Consider the following 19,582-nt stretch of genomic DNA (forward strand, 5'->3'; position numbering starts at 1 on the left):
TTCTTTCTGGGGAAAAAAATTTTTCCTTTCCATTCTTTTTTTTCCGCTCTTTCTCGAGTCATTTCCCAGATTTCTTCCAACACTAGTGTCGAATGAACACTAGAGTCTGAAGAGATAAATCTTCAATTAAAAAATTTATATTCGGTCTCTCATTGAAATAATATTTTTCACAATACCATGTGCAATTTCTCGTCAATAATAGCTTCTAAGATATTTAATTGGAATGAACACATTGATTATTAGAATACATTTAAATATCCAAGAGATAATTTTACTATAAAAAGAATCGCATAAAATCTATTACGGGCCTTACACGATCAACAATACTGATCAATAATACTGAATCGGTAATACTGACAGCGTCAATATTTTTACAAGCTAAGATTATTTCTGTAATTATATTATTCATGATTGTAAAATTATATTGATGAAAATACTGACGCATTCTCTTCACACACTCAGTATTACTATCAATATCCCCACCACACAGCGATAACAAAAACTCTGGATCACCGTCAATATTCTACATCAATCCATCAACATTAACCACATACGTTCAATAATACTGTCAGTATTTATTAGTACCGACAGTATTATTGACTCCATGCAGTTTACGTTATAAATTTTCAGTACGGACAAAGTATATAGGAACCTCTAGCAGAACCATATCATAGAGAATGCATGAGAAAAGATAAGTGAAAGAAGCCTCAAAGAAGAATAAGTTCTGTAATCGTCGGTTTCTCTACATGTGGTGAGGAGGGAAGAATCCGAACGATGACTGGCGACACTACAACGGCTCTACCGTTTCTCGGATATTAATATTCAACGCGATATAATGCGATAGATAGCGTCAACAACTGTAAAAACCGTTCCGCGCCTACAATCAGGTATTTCTGTACCGCTGCGGTCGTGCCTGCGCGCGATTCCATGCACTTTCATAGCGCAGTAGCGTAGGAAACAATGATGCGCGATGTATACAATATTTAACGACGAAAGAAGATAATTCTGTCTTATATAAATTATTTCATCTTAACTTGTTGAAAATCCTGTCCTGGTGAAAATTTTTCTTCAGATTTTTTTAGACGAATTGAAACACTTTTCACAGAAATACTGAGAAAATGTACGTCTTTTCTTTTTTAATTTTTCATAGAAATTTTATAAAGTTATACACAGAAAAATTTCTAAATTTTAATTTCTAAATTTTAAATTTACACAAAAATAAAAAAAAAATACATAAAAACATTTTGAGAAAATTTTATAAACTCGATCAAAATTTTACTCAGAATTTTTATATTAATTAGAACACTTTTCACAGATATACTAATAAAATCTACATTTTTTAAAAATTCTTTTAATACATGTAAATTTTGAAATATTTTAAAATTTGTATAAAAAATATTGTTTTTTTAATTATACATAGAAAAATTCTGAGAAAATTTTATAAACCTTATAAATCTTTCTCAGAATCTTTATATAAATTTTCCAAACATTTGTATAATTTTCAAACTTTACAGAAAATTTCTCAGATTTTTTATACAAACCTTAGAATATTTCAAAATTCACCTGAAAAATTTCAGGACATAGACTCTCTTATTATTAGTGTTTGAAAGTTGTTCCAATTCTCATATAAAAAAAAATTGTAAGAAAATTTTTCACCAGGGTATCTCCATTGTATTCAACGGTACGAGGAAATATATGGAGTAATCCAGTTAGAGAGGAACCGAGTTGAGTCACGTGTGATATATCCTGTCGCCGATATTCCTACACGCTACACCGTGATCTTCGTAGACCTCAACTCGACGACGACGCAGTTGAGCGAATGTGCGAATACCGCGGGCGGCTAGTAGTAAACCGCACAAATCTCGCGAGCGGGCGCATGCGCATCCACCGTGGAATGCACGCTCTTGCGTACCTTTACCTTCCTCCCTCCCCAACCTCGCCCTCGCCAACCCTCTTGCATCTTCTCGCGGCTGGCCCTTCTACTCGCTCTCCCACCCTCCCGCACCTCTCCCTCCCTCGCTCCTGCACCTCGCGGAGCCATTGCAATCTCTTCTTTGTTGCTTTGCCACGCCGCTGCACCGTTTCGGTACGTTGCCTTGTACATACGCGTCACACTACGCGGCTCATTTCATTCGGCGATGTGATGTCATACACCACGTCGAATACGCGTATGTATGTGCGAACAGGAGCGCGCGCGCGCGCACAAGCGCATGCTGCGTGTGCATATAATATCCATGCACGTGCATATTTGTAAAAAAAAAATTTGGGAAGCACGTATAATTCATATTTTTATAAAAATGCGTATCACATCGCGTGCGATTTTCGATTCGCGATTCAAGTAAGCGCTTTCCCCCCAATTAGTTCAATTTTTTTCTGTCTTTGTTTTATTAAATTTAAAATTCTTATTAAAATCATTTTTTTTACAATTGAGAGAAATCCACTATAGTTTTAAAAGCTCAAAAAGAAACTGAAGCTTTTCAATGTTTTCACGAAATTTCTTAGTTTCTTTCTTAAAGGAAACTAAATTTATTAAAAAGATTCATCTACAAGTTAAATTTTCCAATAACTTTTTGGAATAATTCAACTCAGAAGATCCGCGAAAATTTTGGAAAAAAAAAAACGGTTTTCTTTCAAATTTTTCAAACTATAAAATCTACAATTTAGAAATTTTTAAAATTATATATGATGATTATAAGATATTAAAGATTTTTCTAAACTGTACAAAAATAACTTGTTAAATAAGGATTTTTGTACGTAATTCGAAGAATTTTGTTTGGTAATATCTGTAAGTTGATGAACTTGACCCATTGAGAAGTCGAAAATGAGTTACCAAGTATTTTTAATACAAAAATACTTCAAAGAAACTAATATATGATAATTTACTAAATGTTAATATGATAAGCTCATTCAAAATTCGTATTAAAAAAAAATATATATATATATTTTTTTTAAGAGGATAAGCAGAAGTTCCACGACCTCTCTCTTTCCCTCCTTTTCCCCTTCTTTTCTTCTTCTCCACGTTTTTCCCCTTCTCTCTCTTTTTCTCTTAAGTGACCTCTATATAAATATATATATATATATATACACACACATATATATCAGGTTTGTATAAATCATTATACTTTTTTAACTAAATTAAATTAAAGTTATTAGCTTATAAAATTAATGTAGTTACTTTAAAAGTTACATATACAAAAACTAATTAAATAAAACTTACGTTAAAATTCAAATAAATTAAATTAAAAGTTAATTTTGAAAAGCATTATTCATATTAAATTTGAAATTTGTAAGTTTTAAAATTAAATTATTCAAAACAATTATAGTATAGATCACCAAACAAATTTAACATTTTATTTGTAAATTAAGTTTATATAAAATAATTAAAAAATGTTACTTTTTTGCAAGAAATGTATTTTTTTAATAATTTTTTTTCTTTTACGCTGGTAATTTTTTAACTTAAGAAGAAATTAAATAAAGTTTATGTATTTAAAAAAATATCTGCTTATGTTAAAAATTAACTAAGTTAATTAATTAAAATTTATTAAGTTAAATTTTCCGAAGTAAAATTTAAAACTCGAAGTGATACAAATTGCATTTCCATGGTATGTACACAAGATATATGTATACAATCCAAGGTCTCATTCATTCTCACACTCATATTAAATACCGAAGACGATGTGCTAGATCGACGACCCCTAGTGAAAATTTTTCTTAGAATATTTTATATAATTTTTCAGAATTTCTGTATAATTTTATCTATTTTTTCAGATTTTTTGTACGAATTGGAATATTTTTCAAAAATATTCGGAAAGTCTGTGTCTTTTTACAGAATTTTTCATTTATATTAATTATAAAATAACTTAAGATTTTTAAGATTTTTTGTTCTATCATTTCTGATGAAATGTTATAAAATCTAAGAAAGTTAAAAATATTTTTTTAGAAATTATGGGAAATCTCAAAATATTTTAAAATTCACATACATGAAAAATTCTAATAGAGGATATAAACATTCTAAAGTACGTTCCAAAATTCTCCCCCTCGGTTAGAATAACTTTGAGTGACCAATCAGGAGGAAGAAGTTTCAAGATTTAAAAATCTTCATCCTGATTGGTCACTCAAAGTTACTCTACCCGATGAATAGAATTTTGGAACGCACCCCAGTATGTTTTCGAATATTTATAAAAAATCCAATTTATATAAAAATCATAAGAAAAATTTGCACCAGAAACAACTTCCATTTTCATCATACGGTCGATCCAATCCTCCATACCGTTGTCCTCGGCGCGATTTACAAATTCCTCGATTCAATTAGCGGCGAGAGTGATCGTTCGATCAGCAAAACGCGAGAAAATGCGGCGTGCCGCGCGCGAATCCGCATTCGTTCGTCAACAGCCGAGCATGAGGCGAGTGGCAGGCGAATTAGCGAGGGACGTTATACCGCGGCGATTACACGAATCGAAGGAGCCACGGCGCGGTGCAGCGCGGCGGTGCAGCGCGACGCGGCATGCCGCGGCACGCCGTTCACTCGATGGAAAGCGGGGAACGCGCGCGCACAGGGATCGCTCGCTTTACCTTTTCTTTCGCGGTGTCTCAGCAATGGTCTTCACGGTCGACGATTTATCTTGGCGCGAAGGGCATCTCGGGGCGGCGTGCGTAATCCGGTTAATCCAACGTGACACAGGAGGGACGTGCGCGGGTTAGCCGCGCAACAGGTGGTCGTCGAAGGTAAACACTCGCGGATCGGGATGCATTCGTGTATACATATATATAATACGGATGTTACATATACGCACAGCACACAGGCCACAAACCGTCGCACCGCGAGTCGTCCGCCTCGCGAGAAGTGAACCGAACCACTCCGCCGTCCGCTCCCACTCGCGCTCGCGCTCGCGCTCGCGCGCGCGTTTCACAACGCGCGGCTCCACAACGCGCTTCTCGCGGGAAGCCACCGGCGCGGCGGGGACACACACGCGCGGACTCGCGGAGCAGGAAACGCGCCCGCGCCGCGCTGGCGGCGAACGCGGATTCCTTCTGCGCGGGACAGTTCTCTCTCCGCGTGCGGCGCGAAGTCACGCGCGAACGGTATATTACGAACTTGTTGCGAGAGAAGTACGTCTCGAGTCGCGCGGTGAGAGTCGCAGCCAACTTCAGGGAACGTTGGGACGATGCACCACGGTGGAGCGCGCGAACGACGGACGTGCGCGCAATCACGACATTTTACACCGGCAGCCGGCGAGTGACTGACTTGATTGGCGGCACGCACCGGCCCGCGCTCGCGCGCTCCACGCTCCACCATCGGCTCCGGCTTCAAACTCCTCTCCGGCACACACCGGCACTCGGGCAGCTCGGGCGGCTTCAGGATAATCACCCCAGTACCGGAATACGCGCGGCATGATTCTGCGGAGAATCTACTCGTCGAAATTATCCTCATTTCAAGGACCATTCGATCGATTGAATGCAATGTTAATTATCGATCGAGAAAGGAATTAGCTTTTATTAAAAAGCAGGTTCTTTTGTGCGACTTGATGACGCAACAGAAAAGCAGATCATTTTTCTTCGAAAAAATTAGTCGAAAATTCAATGGAATGAAATAGAATGTAATAATATGAGGCTTTGTTTCTGAGAAAAATTACTTTCTCAAAGATTAATCTTCATTTCAGAAAGATTAACCAATGTGTCTTTATACTTTTCTAAATTTATAGATTACCTTCAACGTTACGAAAGCCTTCAATGTGACTGGAAAATAATCGATCTTTAAATAAAGCCAGGGACGGCACTAAATTATTCGGACCCCTATACAATATATAAATCACAGTCCTCTATACAGGGTTGGGTAGTAACTAGTTGAAAAGATGAAAGTTAAAAAGTTAATAATATTTAACTTAACTTAGTTAATTGTAAATAAATTTTCAATTTAATTTTTAATTTTAACTAATTGTTTTTGAAACATAAATTTTAATTTACTAATTTTTTTTAGTAATTTTTTTTTCTAAGTTAAAAATTTACGTAAAATAAAAAACTTGCAACAGAAAAAATACATTTTGACAAAAAACAATCTCTTTGTTATTTTATACAAACTTAATTTACAAATATATAATAATAATTTATTGATTTAAGCTATTAGCTTAATTTAATTTAAAAAATTTATTTATTTATCCACACGTGTATATATATACAAATGTACGATACATGTCATTTTACATTAAATTCAAAATTAAAAATGAGAAAATTTGCACCAATGTTCTTTTTTTATCATTTTAAAGCTTCAAAAGTCTACTTTGAAATATTTTTCTAAATCACAGAAAATTAAAATATACGTGCATATCAAACGTTTGTTAAATGCAATGTGTAGCCTGCAATATTCTTCTATTTCATATATCGGATGTCATACGCAAGATAAATCCAACGTAAAAACCAGTATGCAGACGTCGCTAGCCGCACATGCGCACTAGCAACCAATAAGAGCGTTAAACGAATCTTAAACAAGATTCACACAGCGTCGACATTCGATGGTGATTAATGTCCAATAGAAAGATACAAAGACAAAAGTATTGCTTATTCTAATATATCGCTTTAGCCCACACATCCCGATAGCCCGCATCGTCGTCTGATCGACATCGATCCGATTGATATTTCTCGACTTGGAAAAGTTATCAACGTCAGTTGATTGGTTACGCGATACGCATTACGCGGAAAATATCAGTCCATGTAATCGCACCTTAATATCAAACGCAATGTGAATCCTGCATAACAGGGGGAGATTCCGCCCCTTCCTCCTCGCTCCGCGGATGCTCGCACCGAATGCTCTGATATGATATAGAGATCGTAGGTTTTGATTGCTTGCGGAAAGCTCGCAACGGCGCGACGGAGTCGGGTCTGTCGGGTTCGTTCCAGCTAATTCGTCACGAGCCTCGAGAACGCGCGCACGTCGGCGATCCTTGCCGCGGTCAACCCGTACACCTTTCCCGTCTACCTGTCCGCCCTACGCGTTACGATCGGCTCGGCACGTCGAGAACGCGACGCCGCGGCGCGAGTCTTCTCACGCGCGACACGTGGAACACGGGCGCCAGGAAGCGGCGCCGTTGTTGCAGTGCGACGACGGTTCCATCGCCCTCCTACCCCACTTTCCCCTCCCTCATCGTCGACGGTGATGCTCTAGCCGACAGATCCCGGTCAACGTCCGTCGTAGTACGATGGAGTTTACGCCGTTGCTAAAGTCCGCGCTAAGTGCTTGCCAGTGTCACGCTCGCATCACCGTGTCATAAAATGGTAAGACTTCCCCTTTTCTCCTTCCCTTGAATAAGAACGATCCTCGCCGGGAGGACAAAGATTATGAAAGAATGAAATTCAATCTTGCACCGTGACACTCGATCCCGCATCTTACGCGTTGCTTCCGTGCTTCTCTTTCGCACGAGACGAGACATCGCGACTCCAGAATTATGAAAATATACGTATTATTCCACGTGGTACACGTATGTAAATATGAATTAGAGATACAGCAAGAGATCAGTCCGTCAAATAAAATGTTTCACAAGGATTTGATAATTTTGATTTCTTAACTGTTATATTATCGCGACTGAAATAATATGCGATTGTGTCTATAAATATTATGATTTTATGCTGTTATTAATTTTTACGTGTGCTCTTCTTGCTTATTTCTTGTGTAAAATAAATTATTTCGTCTTATGTTTATTTACACACGTTGGATATTATGTAACAATATAACAGATAAGTGTCAAACAGTAAGTAGCATAACGGTTACAAGTCATTTATGATTTCAGGGTACAACCATATCGCAATTGGAAAAAGATATTGGCTCCGATCAGTTTCCACCTAATGAACACTATTTCGGTTTAGTCAACGTAAGTGCAATATTGCATCAAGTGAAATTGACATAGCTTAAACTTTTCACTCTAAGAATGAAAATGTTGTTCTTGCAGTTTGGTAATACCTGTTATAGTAACTCAGTATTGCAAGCTTTATACTTTTGTCGACCGTTCAGAGAAAAGGTCTTGGAATACAAAGCCAGGAACAAGCGAACTAAAGAGACCTTACTAACATGCCTGGCAGATCTATTTTACAGTATTGCAACTCAAAAGAAAAAAGTAGGCTCCATAGCGCCAAAGAAGTTTATCGCCAGACTGAGGAAAGAGAAAGGTCAGTGTTCTGAAGGATGCAGATTCATATTTTGTAATGCATTGTTGTAACTTTAATATCTTCTCTTTCTTCAGAGGAATTTGATAATTACATGCAACAAGATGCGCACGAGTTTTTGAACTTCCTTATAAATCACATAAATGAAATTATTCTGGGTGAGTATTTGTTTGTCGCTCTCGAATGGCGCTCGTAGCATCGTATTTACTATCGTGATTTTACACATCAGCGGAGAGAACACAGAGCAAGCCGACTGGAGGGAAGTGTGGGGCAGGAGATGCTGCAGGTTCGCCACCGGAGCCCACATGGGTTCACGAAATATTCCAGGGGATACTGACGTCGGAAACACGCTGCCTTAACTGTGAGACTGTTTCTAGCAAAGACGAGGACTTCTTCGATCTGCAAGTTGACGTAGATCAGAATACTTCGATCACACACTGCCTCAGATGCTTCTCCAACACAGAGACCCTCTGTAGTGACAACAAATTCAAATGTGATCACTGCAGTAGTTATCAGGAAGCTCAGGTATTAATGACGTAGCCTGTTTGATTTACCGTTTATCTTTTGACTAAATCGTCGACTAAAGATATTAATAATACATGATGTGTTTTGAATTACAGAAACGAATGAGAGTAAAGAAACTACCTATGATACTAGCGTTGCATCTAAAAAGATTTAAATACGTCGAACAGTATAATCGCCACATAAAAGTGTCTCACAGAGTAGTTTTTCCATTGGAGCTCAGACTTTTCAATACTGTTAGTATTCGTAAATTCTACTTATGAACACAAAATCTTTTCAGATATACATTTTTTTTGCTTATAATTATTTTAAAGTTTAAAGTTAATGTATAATTATTTTGATTGCAGAGTGATGATGCTGTAAATCCAGATCGCTTATACGATCTGGTGGCAGTTGTGATACATTGTGGAAGTGGGCCTAACCGAGGGCATTACATTTCTATAGTTAAAAGTCATGGATTCTGGTTGCTCTTTGACGATGATATGGTCGATGTTAGTGTTTCCATTTCAATGCCTGTAGAACATAAACATTTACATAAAACTATATCGTAAATAATATTAATAACTATTTTTAATCTCTATTTCTAGAAAATTGATGCATCAACTATAGAAGATTTTTATGGACTCACGTCGGATATTCAGAAGAGCTCTGAAACTGGTTATATCCTGTTCTACCAATCGCGAGATTGTAGTTAAAGTTTAATATGAATAGCAATTGAAGTTAAGCACTCCTATACGCTAATTTCGTATTTTAACAAGAAGCGCGCGGTGCATGTGAATTTTTGAATGTTCTAATGGTTTGTCAGTTTATTTATGAGAATGATAAATGATGTTTTTGTTTCGGCTTATAGAATGACTAGAAAGAGAAAGCGGAATGTAGTTCTATAATTTAATTCCAAATTTTATATAGAATTTTTGGTTTGTATATATAAATCAGCAAGTTGTTCGGGGAAAAATTGAAAGCAGTTTATATTATATGTGATGCTTTATATTTATTTATGTTCAAAAGCTAGTCTGCCTTTTGAAGAGAATGAATAATTTACGTTATTGCAGTAACTTAACGTGTCCATTGATATAAAGAGAAACGTTGGAAGCACTATCAGATTCTATACAAATGTAAAGATATGACTGAGAATAAAAATATTGTTATGAGACTGTGCACTTTATTTAATCATCATATTGAGCAAATAATATATTTGTAACATGAAACTAAAATCAACTGATTTCTTTAAACAAAGCAATTTCATTTTTAATAGTGTTTTTAGAAAAATATCAATTGTTCCATTCTAATCAGGTTTATTTATTTTCCATATCTCAAGACTTCACAGAGAGAAAAACTGTGACAGAAATTCAACCCTGAGGTGTGGAAAAAAGGCAAGCCTAGTTACTCTGACTCTCTACCAATGATAGCAGTATCAAGAATAATAACACTAATCTATTTTGAAAATTTTAGTTTATTATATATTTTAAGCAATAAATTCATATGGGACAGGCGCGAGCAAGATAGGCGCCTCTCGTCCAGACACAATGTGAGCTTTGGAAGGTTCAGCGGGCTGTCTCTTCAGCTGAACGCGAACGTTCGTCTCCTTGGCCTCCTTCCTGAGTCTCTCGTTCTCCTTGACGCGCTTGAGGAAGTCGTCTCTGCACTTGGAGTGGCTCACGTGCTCGATGCGTATGTTGATCCTCTTAGCGATGATGCGTCCGCGAACCCTCTTGTTCACGATCACTCCTAGGGCGTGCGCCGTCACATTGAACACACGGCCGGTCTTGCCGTGGTAGACTTTGTACGGCATGCCCTTTTGCACGGCACCGTTTCCCTTGATGTCAACGATATCGCCGACCTTGTACGTCTTCATGTACGTGGACAGCGGGATGGTTCCACGTTTTCTAAATTTGCGGGAAAAGAGGTCCCGCGTACCTCGCCTGTAGCCTTTCGAGTTTGTCATTTTGGCGATGTGTTAATCTGTAATCAGAAAAGAAAGATGGTATATAATCGCCAAAGCAAAATTGCATAAAAGGTTTGAAAAGTTTTCTCCTAAAAAGAAAACTCTTATTAGTGAAATTTACTTCGAGTACAAATAAATATTTTTTTTTTAGATTATTATTGTAAATTAAAGCAACAGAACGACACTCTTTCTCGACCCAACAAACGTTTCTAAGATTCAATGTGACGTTTAAGGAACCCGCTGGAATTCCGTAGGAACATAACCTCAATATCTCCGTAATTTTTCGCAACCATCCAATGGCAAATAATAATTATATTTCACGTCTTATGTGGTAATTTATACTACGGAAAATGTGATTTGTCAACATAAAACATTGTTGTTACAAGAATTTCTGCGTGCAACGTGTTACAAGCGAAATGCACGTGGCTCGCTGGAGCGAAGTCAATCGAGCGAAATCCAATATTTTGCATTCTCTAAAGCGAGCCGGAAGCGGCCGTGTAACAACAAATGTAAGTTAATACTTATTTTCGACGTACACAAAGGATGGATACTTCAATTTAAGCTAGATTCAAAGAAATAATCTCCAAATGTTAACAAAACGTACACAGAACTCACGTTCACCTCGATGCCACGGAAAAAGAGGCGGTCTAGAGCACTAGAGAGGCGATACGTTCCGACTTCCGAGTGCTTCCGAGTCGATATTTCAGAACGCGCATGACGTCATAGTAATCGGATTCAACCTATCGCCGTCAATGCTTATCGTGATCGTTATCACACGTGATCATTTGAATTTTTCTCCTCTTCTTCGCATAATTGAATTATAATTATATAGAATTGGGTAGTAACCCCAGTTAAAAAGTTAAAAGTTAAATAGCAAAATAAAAAAATTAATAACTTTTAATTTACTTAATTTTTAATGATTTAAATTTTAACTTTAAATATTTTTGAGAAACATAAAATTTATGCAAAGGAGCACGTTTTTCGCGTCATTCCGGGAAGGTTGGTAATATGCGCGTAAATGGGCAATCTTTGGGATGGGGGATGTTGCCGCCTGTGAACAGTGTGGACAGAAAAATCGACATTTCCGTAAGGTGCGCATGTGCACTTTTGTCATGAAACTCTGAACGTCAAGTGTTCAGTGACGCCTGTGAAACTGTGTGAAACAACTGACTTCGCTAAAACCTCTGGCCAGGGTCTAATCACAGCAGTACTCTAATTATTAGCACTTAGACCAATATTGGCCCAGTATATCCAGTATATTCAAGGCCCAGAATAATAATAAGAAGAAGGCGCCTGTAAAAATTGTACTTTTTAGCTGAAGCAGCTGAAGGGATGTCCAATATCCAAGGAGATGGATGTCATTGGGTACCATTGGGTACTATTAAACAAGAAGAAGAAGATGAAAAGATAAAGATCGAAGAAATGGAAGAATTGATGCAGCGCACGTCGCCAGAGCTTGCGGAAGTGGCCAACAGTGCACGCGTCGATACTTTGCCAAAAATCTCACGCAACAAATATGACGCGGCATACTCGGCGTTTACTGAATATAAAAAGCAGCACAAAACGCCGGCGACAACGCAGAATGTGTTGTGCGCATATTTTAAAGAGTTGAGTAATACACATGCTTCTAGCACACTTTGGAACCGCTACTCCATGCTGAAAGCTGAGATCAAAGCGAAGGAGAACATCAGCATTGAGAGTTACACGGATTTGATTGCATTTATCCGAAATCAAGCTGTGAACTATACGCCGAAGCAATCAGAAATATTGACAAAGGATGACGTGCGCAAATTTTTGGAGATCGCCCCAGATAGGGAATTCCTTGCAGCAAAGGTTAATAAAGTAATTCACACGTACACATATACACAGCCACATACGCGCTTGTACACAAAACGCACGCGCGCACACGCACGCGTGCTTACATGTTAAAATCGTCACAAGCACATTTTTATATGTACAAATATTAGAAAAACGCAATTTCACTTATAATAATTTTTGACGCAGGTTATTTTAATAATGGGACTCATGGGAGCATGCAGATGCCAGGAATTGAAAGACATGAAGATAACGAACATCGAAGATAGGGATTCGCTTCTCGTCGTGAACATCCCAGATACTAAGACGCGCAATCCTCGCAAATTCGTCATTGTTGCTGGACCTATTCTAGACATTGTCAAAAAATATAGAAACATGCGCCCGCCATATATTCCTGATCCATCATTTTTTGTACAGTATAGAAACGGAAAATGTACGTCTCAAGTAATGGGAAAACATTCGCTTGCTGCAATACCTTACAAAATTGCAACTTTTCTGAAATTGCCCGAACCCAAAAATTATACGGGACATTGCTTTCGGCGTACTGCAACAACAATTTTTTTCAATGAAGGAGGAGACTTTGTTTGCCTCAAAGAACTGGGGGGTTGGAAATCCGATGCAGTAACTCGAAGATATATCAAACAATCAATCAAGCAGGAAACTAAAATATGTAATGTACTCACAGAAGCAATTAATATTAACGAAAACAATGCAACTCCCACTTCTCGACATACAACGACAACCACTGTTAAAGATATCAGTGCAAGTACTAATAGCAACAATATTATAATCAGCAATTGCATAGTCCATATCCACAATTATGGAAAAGGAGTTTAAAAGTTATTAAGTGTATAACAATATTTAAATATTCTACAATGTGAAATTGTAAACCATTAAATAAAAACTTTTACATGTTACAATAAAAGATATTTAAATACATTGCTATATTTCTTTATTACTTTATAAACTTAATTTATAAATAAAATATTAAATTTGTTTGATTCAATATTATAATTGTTTTGAATAATTTAACTTCAGAAATCTATAAATTTCTAATTCAATATATATAACGCTTTTCAAAATTAACTTTTCATTTAAGTTAACTAACTAGTTAATTTTTTCATGTAATTTTAGTTTTGTTCATGTTACTTTTAAATAATTAAATTAACTTTATTTGTCATTAATTTTAATTTGGTTTAGTTGAAAAAAGAGTATTAACTTATCTAACCCTGCACAATATGAATTATAAAAATAAAAATTATCTGATATTTGCAAAAAAATTTAATATATACATTAATAAATACATACAAATTTCCGATGAAAACATTAGAAATAGCAAATAATTTTTGAATTTTCCTCTATGTGAAGTTTGAGTTTTAGATGAAAAAGTACTAATTATTACCCTGAAATTCTTATAACATCACTATATTCATGAAGTCCATTAATTTCTATATTTCTATATGTCATTTATTACTATAAAAATATATATAAATTATACTTATTTATATAAAGTAAATGTCTATAGCAATATATATAGATAATTAAATTAGTCTGTAAATATAGTCAACGTCTTACCACGAATGCTATGCTGCTAACTCTAGTTTATAAACAAGATACTCTCCTGCATAAAATTAATATTAAAAAAAAAGAAAAAGAAAACAATCTCGTAATAATACGAGAAAATAATTACAAAATAAAAGTACACAATATATAAGATATAATATATATGTTTTGTCTTCTGTAAGTTAAATGCCCTATATACAATGAGTACAATTGTCGGATTTAGATGCAACTTTTAATCTAATTGTGTCGATTATTCCTTTCGTTTCCATAATCCCTTCCTTGCTATTCTTGTCGAACCGCTAGAAGCAAATAACTAAAGTAACACTCTGTCTCAGGAACAATACTACAAATATATGATGGGAAAGAAAAAATTTAATTAACAGAAGTCAGGTTTAGCGGAAAATATGATCCCAATGTACAGTCGGGCTAAAAGTTGCGTCTAAATCCGACTTTTATGTGAATTCGTGTAACTTTAAGTATGTATAGTTGAATCCTTTGAGTACTATTGACACATGTATAAACTCAGAGAAAAAAGTTTATCGTATAGCCTCTGTTGATACATATATGCACTGAAAGAAAAACTATTTTTGTTCCAGTCATACAGAGTGTTTCTTCGTTGTTACGTACGAAAGGATTAATGACATCTTATATACAATAGATGTAAAAATATGTCAAATCATCGCGTTAATTAACAGTGATTGCGGAACCTAGTTGCCGCATCAGTTTGTAGCATTCCTGAAGACGTTTCCTATCCCCTATTCTTTCGAGCGTTTTGGCAGCCTCCGCGAGCATGCCGGCGCGTTCACCTGGCGAGGCTAACAACAACGTTGGTAGATGTCTGCACGCCAGACATAATGCGACCGCGTGTTCTCTCTCGCTGTTGTTCTGCTCCTGTGATCGATCCTTTCCGCATATGATCGAAGAGCGCGAATTTCTGTGATGCAGACTTCGATCCAGTAAAATCTGAGTCTTCACCGGCGTTGCCCCGGCCATAATGCGCGCCGTAGCTTCGTATAGGAACACTCGCGCCAATACAGACTGAAAAAAAGTAAATAACAATGTTCAAGGTGCCTCAAATAAGTTATATTACAAAATATAGTTCTACAGCAGTTATACAGAAAAATTTTATTTTATCATGTTAGAGTTCGAGTTTTATTGAAACGATGCAGTAAAACAGAAATCATAGACTTACGCTTACCGGGATGTGCTGACACAACTGTCTCAAGCACGCCAAATCACGTTGGAACCCAGCAAGGGATGCGCTCACGATCGATCTTTCTGGTTCCGCGTCCATCTCTTGCCAAAGAATCGTGCGTAATTCGAGAAGCCAGTCGCAAACCAATAATTGGGTAAGCTGAAAGATAAACGAGATGAATTTAGTAGAAGGTAAAGAACATTTGCGCAAACACACAAATCACACAAAATAGATATAAAAATTATTACACATATGCATAAAAATTATTACACATATATATAAATGGTGCTGCGACCTGCCACAGGAGTTGCACTGCAGGAGTATTGCATAGTTATATTTCATGCAATGCAACAACAATGCACACTTGTAACAGATAAACGGTAGCACGGTTTATGCTCGAAAAAAGTTACCCTCCGCACATATACGTAAACGAAATGTAACTATTCTAAGCACACAACGTTCAATCAATGACAGAATTTGAAATTTGTGTCATCGCCTTTGCAAAGATATACATCGATATACTAAATTATTATTATATATTGTTTCATCAAGTAATGTAAATGAATAATGAATTTCCACATAAACGATTCACTATTTACTTGATTCTGTCAAGTTCCGTCGTTGCATTTAACGTTTCTTCAACTCAACGTAGACCACATATCACATTTGAAGAAACTACATTGGTAACATAATTATTAAAATTAAAATTTATTCTGTTAACTTACCAAAATTTGTTGCGACGATTTCTCTTTGCAATGGTAGTAAACCATGGACTGTTCAAGCAGCAGTCCCGCCTGATCGATAAAACGCATGGAAACTATCTTTGTAGGATGTTTTGCCACTTGTAGAACATTGAGCACGGCGTGGGGTAACGGGCTGCTGCTACTGTTGTTGCTAATTTGGAAGTTTCTCTCGTACGGAAATTTACTCTCCACAATGCTCCATGCCTTCGAATCCTCTTCCCCCAATCTCCAACTCGCGGCAGCGCAAATTACCGCGCCCCACCATAATCCAATCTCATCTTCGCATGCTACAAAAAGAGAAAAACAAATAAAATGCACTCGAAAACATAATTAAGTGCACAATTATGATAATATATAACAATAACATAATTTTAAAAAATACATTCGTGCGAGCTGTCTTTTTTGCAATTTCAAATAATCTTTTCGTACTTGCTGCGTTGATTTTGTCAGCACATGGGAAACAGGTTTCCACTTCTGCGGAGGCCATGATTATCCGTCCCAATTCGAGTACGGATGATGCATGACATTCTCCGATGGTGCCGGTTAATAAACGCAAACACTGCTCGATCAGATGATCCCTGTAAGCACGAGCCGCGTATGACAACGGATCTGCCCGGCTGCTCTGCGACGTGAATTCGCTGTCGGATTGCTTCTTGTACTGCCACTTCTGCGACGCCAAGAATCTCGCGCCCTCGTCGGTCATGATCCACTTTAATTTCGGGGGTACGGCACAGGAGGACAACAAGACGCGCGCCTTGCCTAGATAATATTTGTGTATGTACGGGAAGAAGGATTGTTTCAGGCAGAGAGCGACGTTCACATAGATCTCCGCCAGAAGTGGCTTCGGCACACTCTCGCCGGCAGCCTCCGCGTAATTGACAGCGCAAAGGGCGAGATACAGGATCGAGTCCTTCGTTCCCTCGGACATACGGAGGCAGAGCATGTGCTGATAAACGATAGCGATCTCCACAGCGCACGTCTCCGCCTGCTGCCGTTCCGATTTCTCCGACAGCCACTTGCTGATCTGCATGACCCATCTGCCCAGCCATAACTTGTGAAGAGTCTGCCGTACTATTTGCCATGTGGTAGCGAGAAATGTCTCCGTGCGTGATAACGGGAAAGACCGGCCGAAGTATTGCAGGCACTGGTGTAAGTCTCGATACGCCTGATTGCACTCGTGCTTGGATATATTGAATTCGGCCTGTCGTATCCAGCGACGTACTTCGAGAAAAGCCTTGCTGTCGGTAGGCAAAACTGGGTCGCCATATAGTAATAGTTTACAGAGACCGACCGCCAAGAGTATCAGATTGGTAAACCAGAGAATGACGTTGCTCCATAGTTGCTTGTCCGATTCTAGCTGATCTGTAATCAAAAAAAGGAAATATTAGCAATAGAAAACTTATCAAAATCGCGCATGGGAAATAATCCACTGTCCGTTACCTTGATAATTAAGTATCGTACGTCCGTCTAGTTTCGTATTCACGTAATCGTAATTGAATCTTCCGATGTTGTTCACGAGGATACCAAGAGGATTGAATGCTAAAAACAATAGCATGAATCCGCACAACGTCAGCCGAGTATGATCTCTCATGCCTCCGTTGGACGAAGTGGACATGGGGTGCAGACTGTGCATCACATCTGAGTCGTCCTTAACCGACGACGGAGATGGTGGTGACAACGGCGCAGGTCCGGGCGACAAAGATGGTTCACTCGAATCGGAACGCGGAGGCGTCAGCTCTCCGATAAACGTATCGCGAACATTTTGCCGTTGCGCTATTTTCAGTGCCAAATTCTCAGCCTTCAATTTCGCATTAGAGTTCTGCAAATACCTGTGTTGCGCAAAGTAATTAGAAACTGTCCATTTTATCAATCAAATTAAACTCTTTCAAATCATGCTTACTTGATGTAGTCGATTGTTTTTCGTAAAATTGCCGACTTGTTCAACTTGGCATCAATCCCGACTATAATGTTCTTCAGTTCAATTATCTTATCGTTGATTGACGTTCTGTAACGACGCTCGATAGCGTTGTGAGCACTGCGTTTCACCTCCCTCACTCTCGGTACACCCACGTGCGTGGTAGTGTTTAGACGATTAATTTGCACCTTGTCAGTGTCCAGCACCACAGGAATCCCTTAAATCAAACACAATAAAATATTAACGCATGCTGTAAAGTAGTAATTACATTCTCATTATGCATATAACGCAATTATTCATATTCATGTAAATATCATAATATACCTGTTGAATAACTTATTCTTCATTACTTTTATATATATATATAATATATATATATATATATATATATATATATGACTTACCAGTGGTCAATACTGTCCCACTCGTGGTATTCACGAGAGTGTGTATCTGATGTGGGACAGGAGTCGTTGTGATGGTCTGTCCACCCTTTGAATACACAAGAGACTCTGACTTGATCAATTTGGCTGGTAGAAGCAGTTGCCGCTGTTGAGTGACCGGCGCCAGAGTTACGACGTTCGGCGACTGCACGTTGAAATTCACATTCTGCGGTATCGCGTACTGCGAACTGAACACCGTAGGCTTCGCCGAAGCGATTATTCTCTGCGGTCTGTTGTTTTGTTGTTGTTGCACCGATGTGATGTCCTGCTGCACATAGACAGGCTGACTGGCATCCGTTGTCGTTTGCTGCGTCACCATAACATTTGCATTGTTCGGTGGTTCGAGGATCGTCTGATTCTTGAAGTCCTTGAAATCCTTAAACTCATCATTATTGAGATTCAAGAAGTCAAACGTGTCTCCATCCACCGGCATTGGTTCGTCCAGCTCAGAGAGCAAAGCCTCATCACTGAAGAGCTCATTCTTCAGCAATTCACTCTCGCAATTCGTAAGAAGATCTGCAAGTTAACAATCGCTATAATTTATCAATAATATAACATTTGACACTAACATTTACATAATATAAAAGTAAATAATATAAACATCAATTCTCACCTTTAAAATCTTTTTAACTACTTTTGTATAATTATAAAAAAATCGTATAAATTGGAAATTTTAAATAAATAATTTTATATTAATAAAGTGACATTATTTAGAATAATGGGAAATCATTGTTAATCAATGTTCACATCGCGCGATTTTCACGTTGCTCCTATGCACTGACGATAAGTAAATAGATAAAAGACTTCTGTTAATAAATGGAGCAAGGTAATACCTGGCGATAAAACGTCACGTTATCTTCTCGAAATACGCGCGAATATCACATTCGAGGGTGAGAGAGAGGGAAAGGAGGACACGACGTGTCGGAAAAAAAAGACGGAGCGCAAGACCTACCGTCGATGCCAGTGACTTCATTTAAATTGAAGCTGTCATTCGATTGAAAACTGGAAAAGTCATTTTCCTGGGTCGGCACCCAGCCGCCCGGATCTGCCATCGCCGTCACCGGCCACGAGTGTCCAGGGTAAACTTGCGAGCCGTCAAAAATCGCGGAGCGGTCGAACGATACGTCAAAACGCAGTAGCCGGAAAATTACAAACAATCGTACGACCCTCGCGCGACCAATCCGGGCCGTCGTCGGCGATCAGACGATATTACGTCATTTCAGTTTACGCGTTCCCAAACCCAACGAGTTGGGACCGTCCGCTCATGCGCAGATCCCGGGAGGAAGCAAC

At 37.9% G+C, this 19,582-nt stretch overlaps 5 protein-coding genes across 10 annotated transcripts in view; 2 read left to right on the forward strand and 3 right to left on the reverse strand.

Annotated features, from left to right (window-relative positions):
- LOC105199061 (protein expanded) overlaps positions 1 to 5,258 on the reverse strand; it is a 35,950-nt gene extending 30,692 nt beyond the window's left edge. The window contains exon 1 of one of the 2 annotated variants that reach the window (XM_011165982.3): positions 4,573 to 5,258. The gene's annotated coding sequence lies outside the window, so the exon portion shown is untranslated. The remainder of the gene's footprint in view (positions 1 to 4,572) is intronic. The other variant, XM_011165981.3, reaches the window with a different exon arrangement.
- Positions 5,259 to 6,806: 1,548 nt separating this feature from the next.
- LOC105199062 (ubiquitin carboxyl-terminal hydrolase 46) lies at positions 6,807 to 9,829 on the forward strand. Its single transcript, XM_011165983.3, has 8 exons — positions 6,807 to 7,269; positions 7,782 to 7,862; positions 7,941 to 8,157; positions 8,232 to 8,312; positions 8,384 to 8,679; positions 8,775 to 8,912; positions 9,024 to 9,167; positions 9,264 to 9,829. The coding sequence occupies exons 1-8, from the start codon at positions 7,267 to 7,269 to the stop codon at positions 9,369 to 9,371; spliced, it is 1,068 nt and encodes a 355-aa protein (XP_011164285.1). The 5' UTR covers positions 6,807 to 7,266; the 3' UTR covers positions 9,372 to 9,829.
- A 282-nt stretch (positions 9,830 to 10,111) lies between these two features.
- LOC105199063 (60S ribosomal protein L21) lies at positions 10,112 to 11,379 on the reverse strand. 3 transcript variants are annotated; one of them, XM_011165984.3, is made up of 2 exons: positions 11,226 to 11,379; positions 10,112 to 10,638 (listed from the first exon to the last, which is right to left on the reverse strand). In XM_011165984.3, exon 2 carries the CDS (start codon positions 10,619 to 10,621, stop codon positions 10,142 to 10,144), a length of 480 nt encoding a protein of 159 aa, XP_011164286.1. In that variant the 5' UTR covers positions 10,622 to 10,638; positions 11,226 to 11,379; the 3' UTR covers positions 10,112 to 10,141. The 3 variants fall into 3 exon arrangements, with proteins under 3 accessions (XP_011164286.1, XP_025988909.1, XP_011164288.1); XM_026133124.2 differs by having other exon boundaries at positions 11,237 to 11,342; XM_011165986.3 differs by having other exon boundaries at positions 11,158 to 11,270.
- A 310-nt stretch (positions 11,380 to 11,689) lies between these two features.
- On the forward strand, positions 11,690 to 13,375 carry LOC105199064. The gene is made up of 2 exons (XM_011165987.3): positions 11,690 to 12,454; positions 12,626 to 13,375. Exons 1-2 carry the CDS (start codon positions 11,954 to 11,956, stop codon positions 13,271 to 13,273), a joined length of 1,149 nt encoding a protein of 382 aa, XP_011164289.1. The 5' UTR covers positions 11,690 to 11,953; the 3' UTR covers positions 13,274 to 13,375.
- Positions 13,376 to 13,795: 420 nt separating this feature from the next.
- Positions 13,796 to 19,461, reverse strand: LOC105199149 (sterol regulatory element-binding protein 2). 3 transcript variants are annotated; one of them, XM_026133068.2, is made up of 8 exons: positions 19,245 to 19,461; positions 18,257 to 18,808; positions 17,838 to 18,069; positions 17,378 to 17,766; positions 16,367 to 17,299; positions 15,920 to 16,224; positions 15,192 to 15,353; positions 13,796 to 15,037 (listed from the first exon to the last, which is right to left on the reverse strand). In XM_026133068.2, exons 1-8 carry the CDS (start codon positions 19,342 to 19,344, stop codon positions 14,684 to 14,686), a joined length of 3,027 nt encoding a protein of 1,008 aa, XP_025988853.2. In that variant the 5' UTR covers positions 19,345 to 19,461; the 3' UTR covers positions 13,796 to 14,683. The 3 variants fall into 3 exon arrangements, with proteins under 3 accessions (XP_025988853.2, XP_025988854.2, XP_039314920.1); XM_026133069.2 differs by having other exon boundaries at positions 15,198 to 15,353; positions 19,245 to 19,460; XM_039458986.1 differs by lacking the exon at positions 19,245 to 19,461 and adding an exon at positions 18,906 to 19,175.
- Between the last annotated feature and the right edge of the window lie 121 nt (positions 19,462 to 19,582).

This window comes from Solenopsis invicta, chromosome 2, assembly GCF_016802725.1.
Source record: "Solenopsis invicta isolate M01_SB chromosome 2, UNIL_Sinv_3.0, whole genome shotgun sequence".
Lineage (NCBI taxonomy): Eukaryota > Metazoa > Arthropoda > Insecta > Hymenoptera > Formicidae > Solenopsis > Solenopsis invicta.

Coding starts and splice junctions, on each gene's coding strand:
- LOC105199062 (XM_011165983.3), top strand. Junction 8,913..9,023: donor AGCTCAGACTTTTCAATACT/GTTAGTATTCGT, acceptor TTTTGATTGCAG/AGTGATGATGCTGTAAATCC. Junction 9,168..9,263: donor TTGACGATGATATGGTCGAT/GTTAGTGTTTCC, acceptor CTCTATTTCTAG/AAAATTGATGCATCAACTAT.
- LOC105199063 (XM_011165984.3), bottom strand. CDS start 10,621: ATGACAAACTCGAAAGGCTACAGGCGAGGTACGCGGGACCTCTTTTCC.
- LOC105199064 (XM_011165987.3), top strand. CDS start 11,954: ATGTCCAATATCCAAGGAGATGGATGTCATTGGGTACCATTGGGTACT. Junction 12,455..12,625: donor GGGAATTCCTTGCAGCAAAG/GTTAATAAAGTA, acceptor TTTTTGACGCAG/GTTATTTTAATAATGGGACT.
- LOC105199149 (XM_026133068.2), bottom strand. CDS start 19,344: ATGGCAGATCCGGGCGGCTGGGTGCCGACCCAGGAAAATGACTTTTCC. Junction 17,300..17,377: donor TACGATACTTAATTATCAAG/GTAACGGACAGT, acceptor TTTTGATTACAG/ATCAGCTAGAATCGGACAAG. Junction 16,225..16,366: donor TGACAAAATCAACGCAGCAA/GTACGAAAAGAT, acceptor CTCTTTTTGTAG/CATGCGAAGATGAGATTGGA.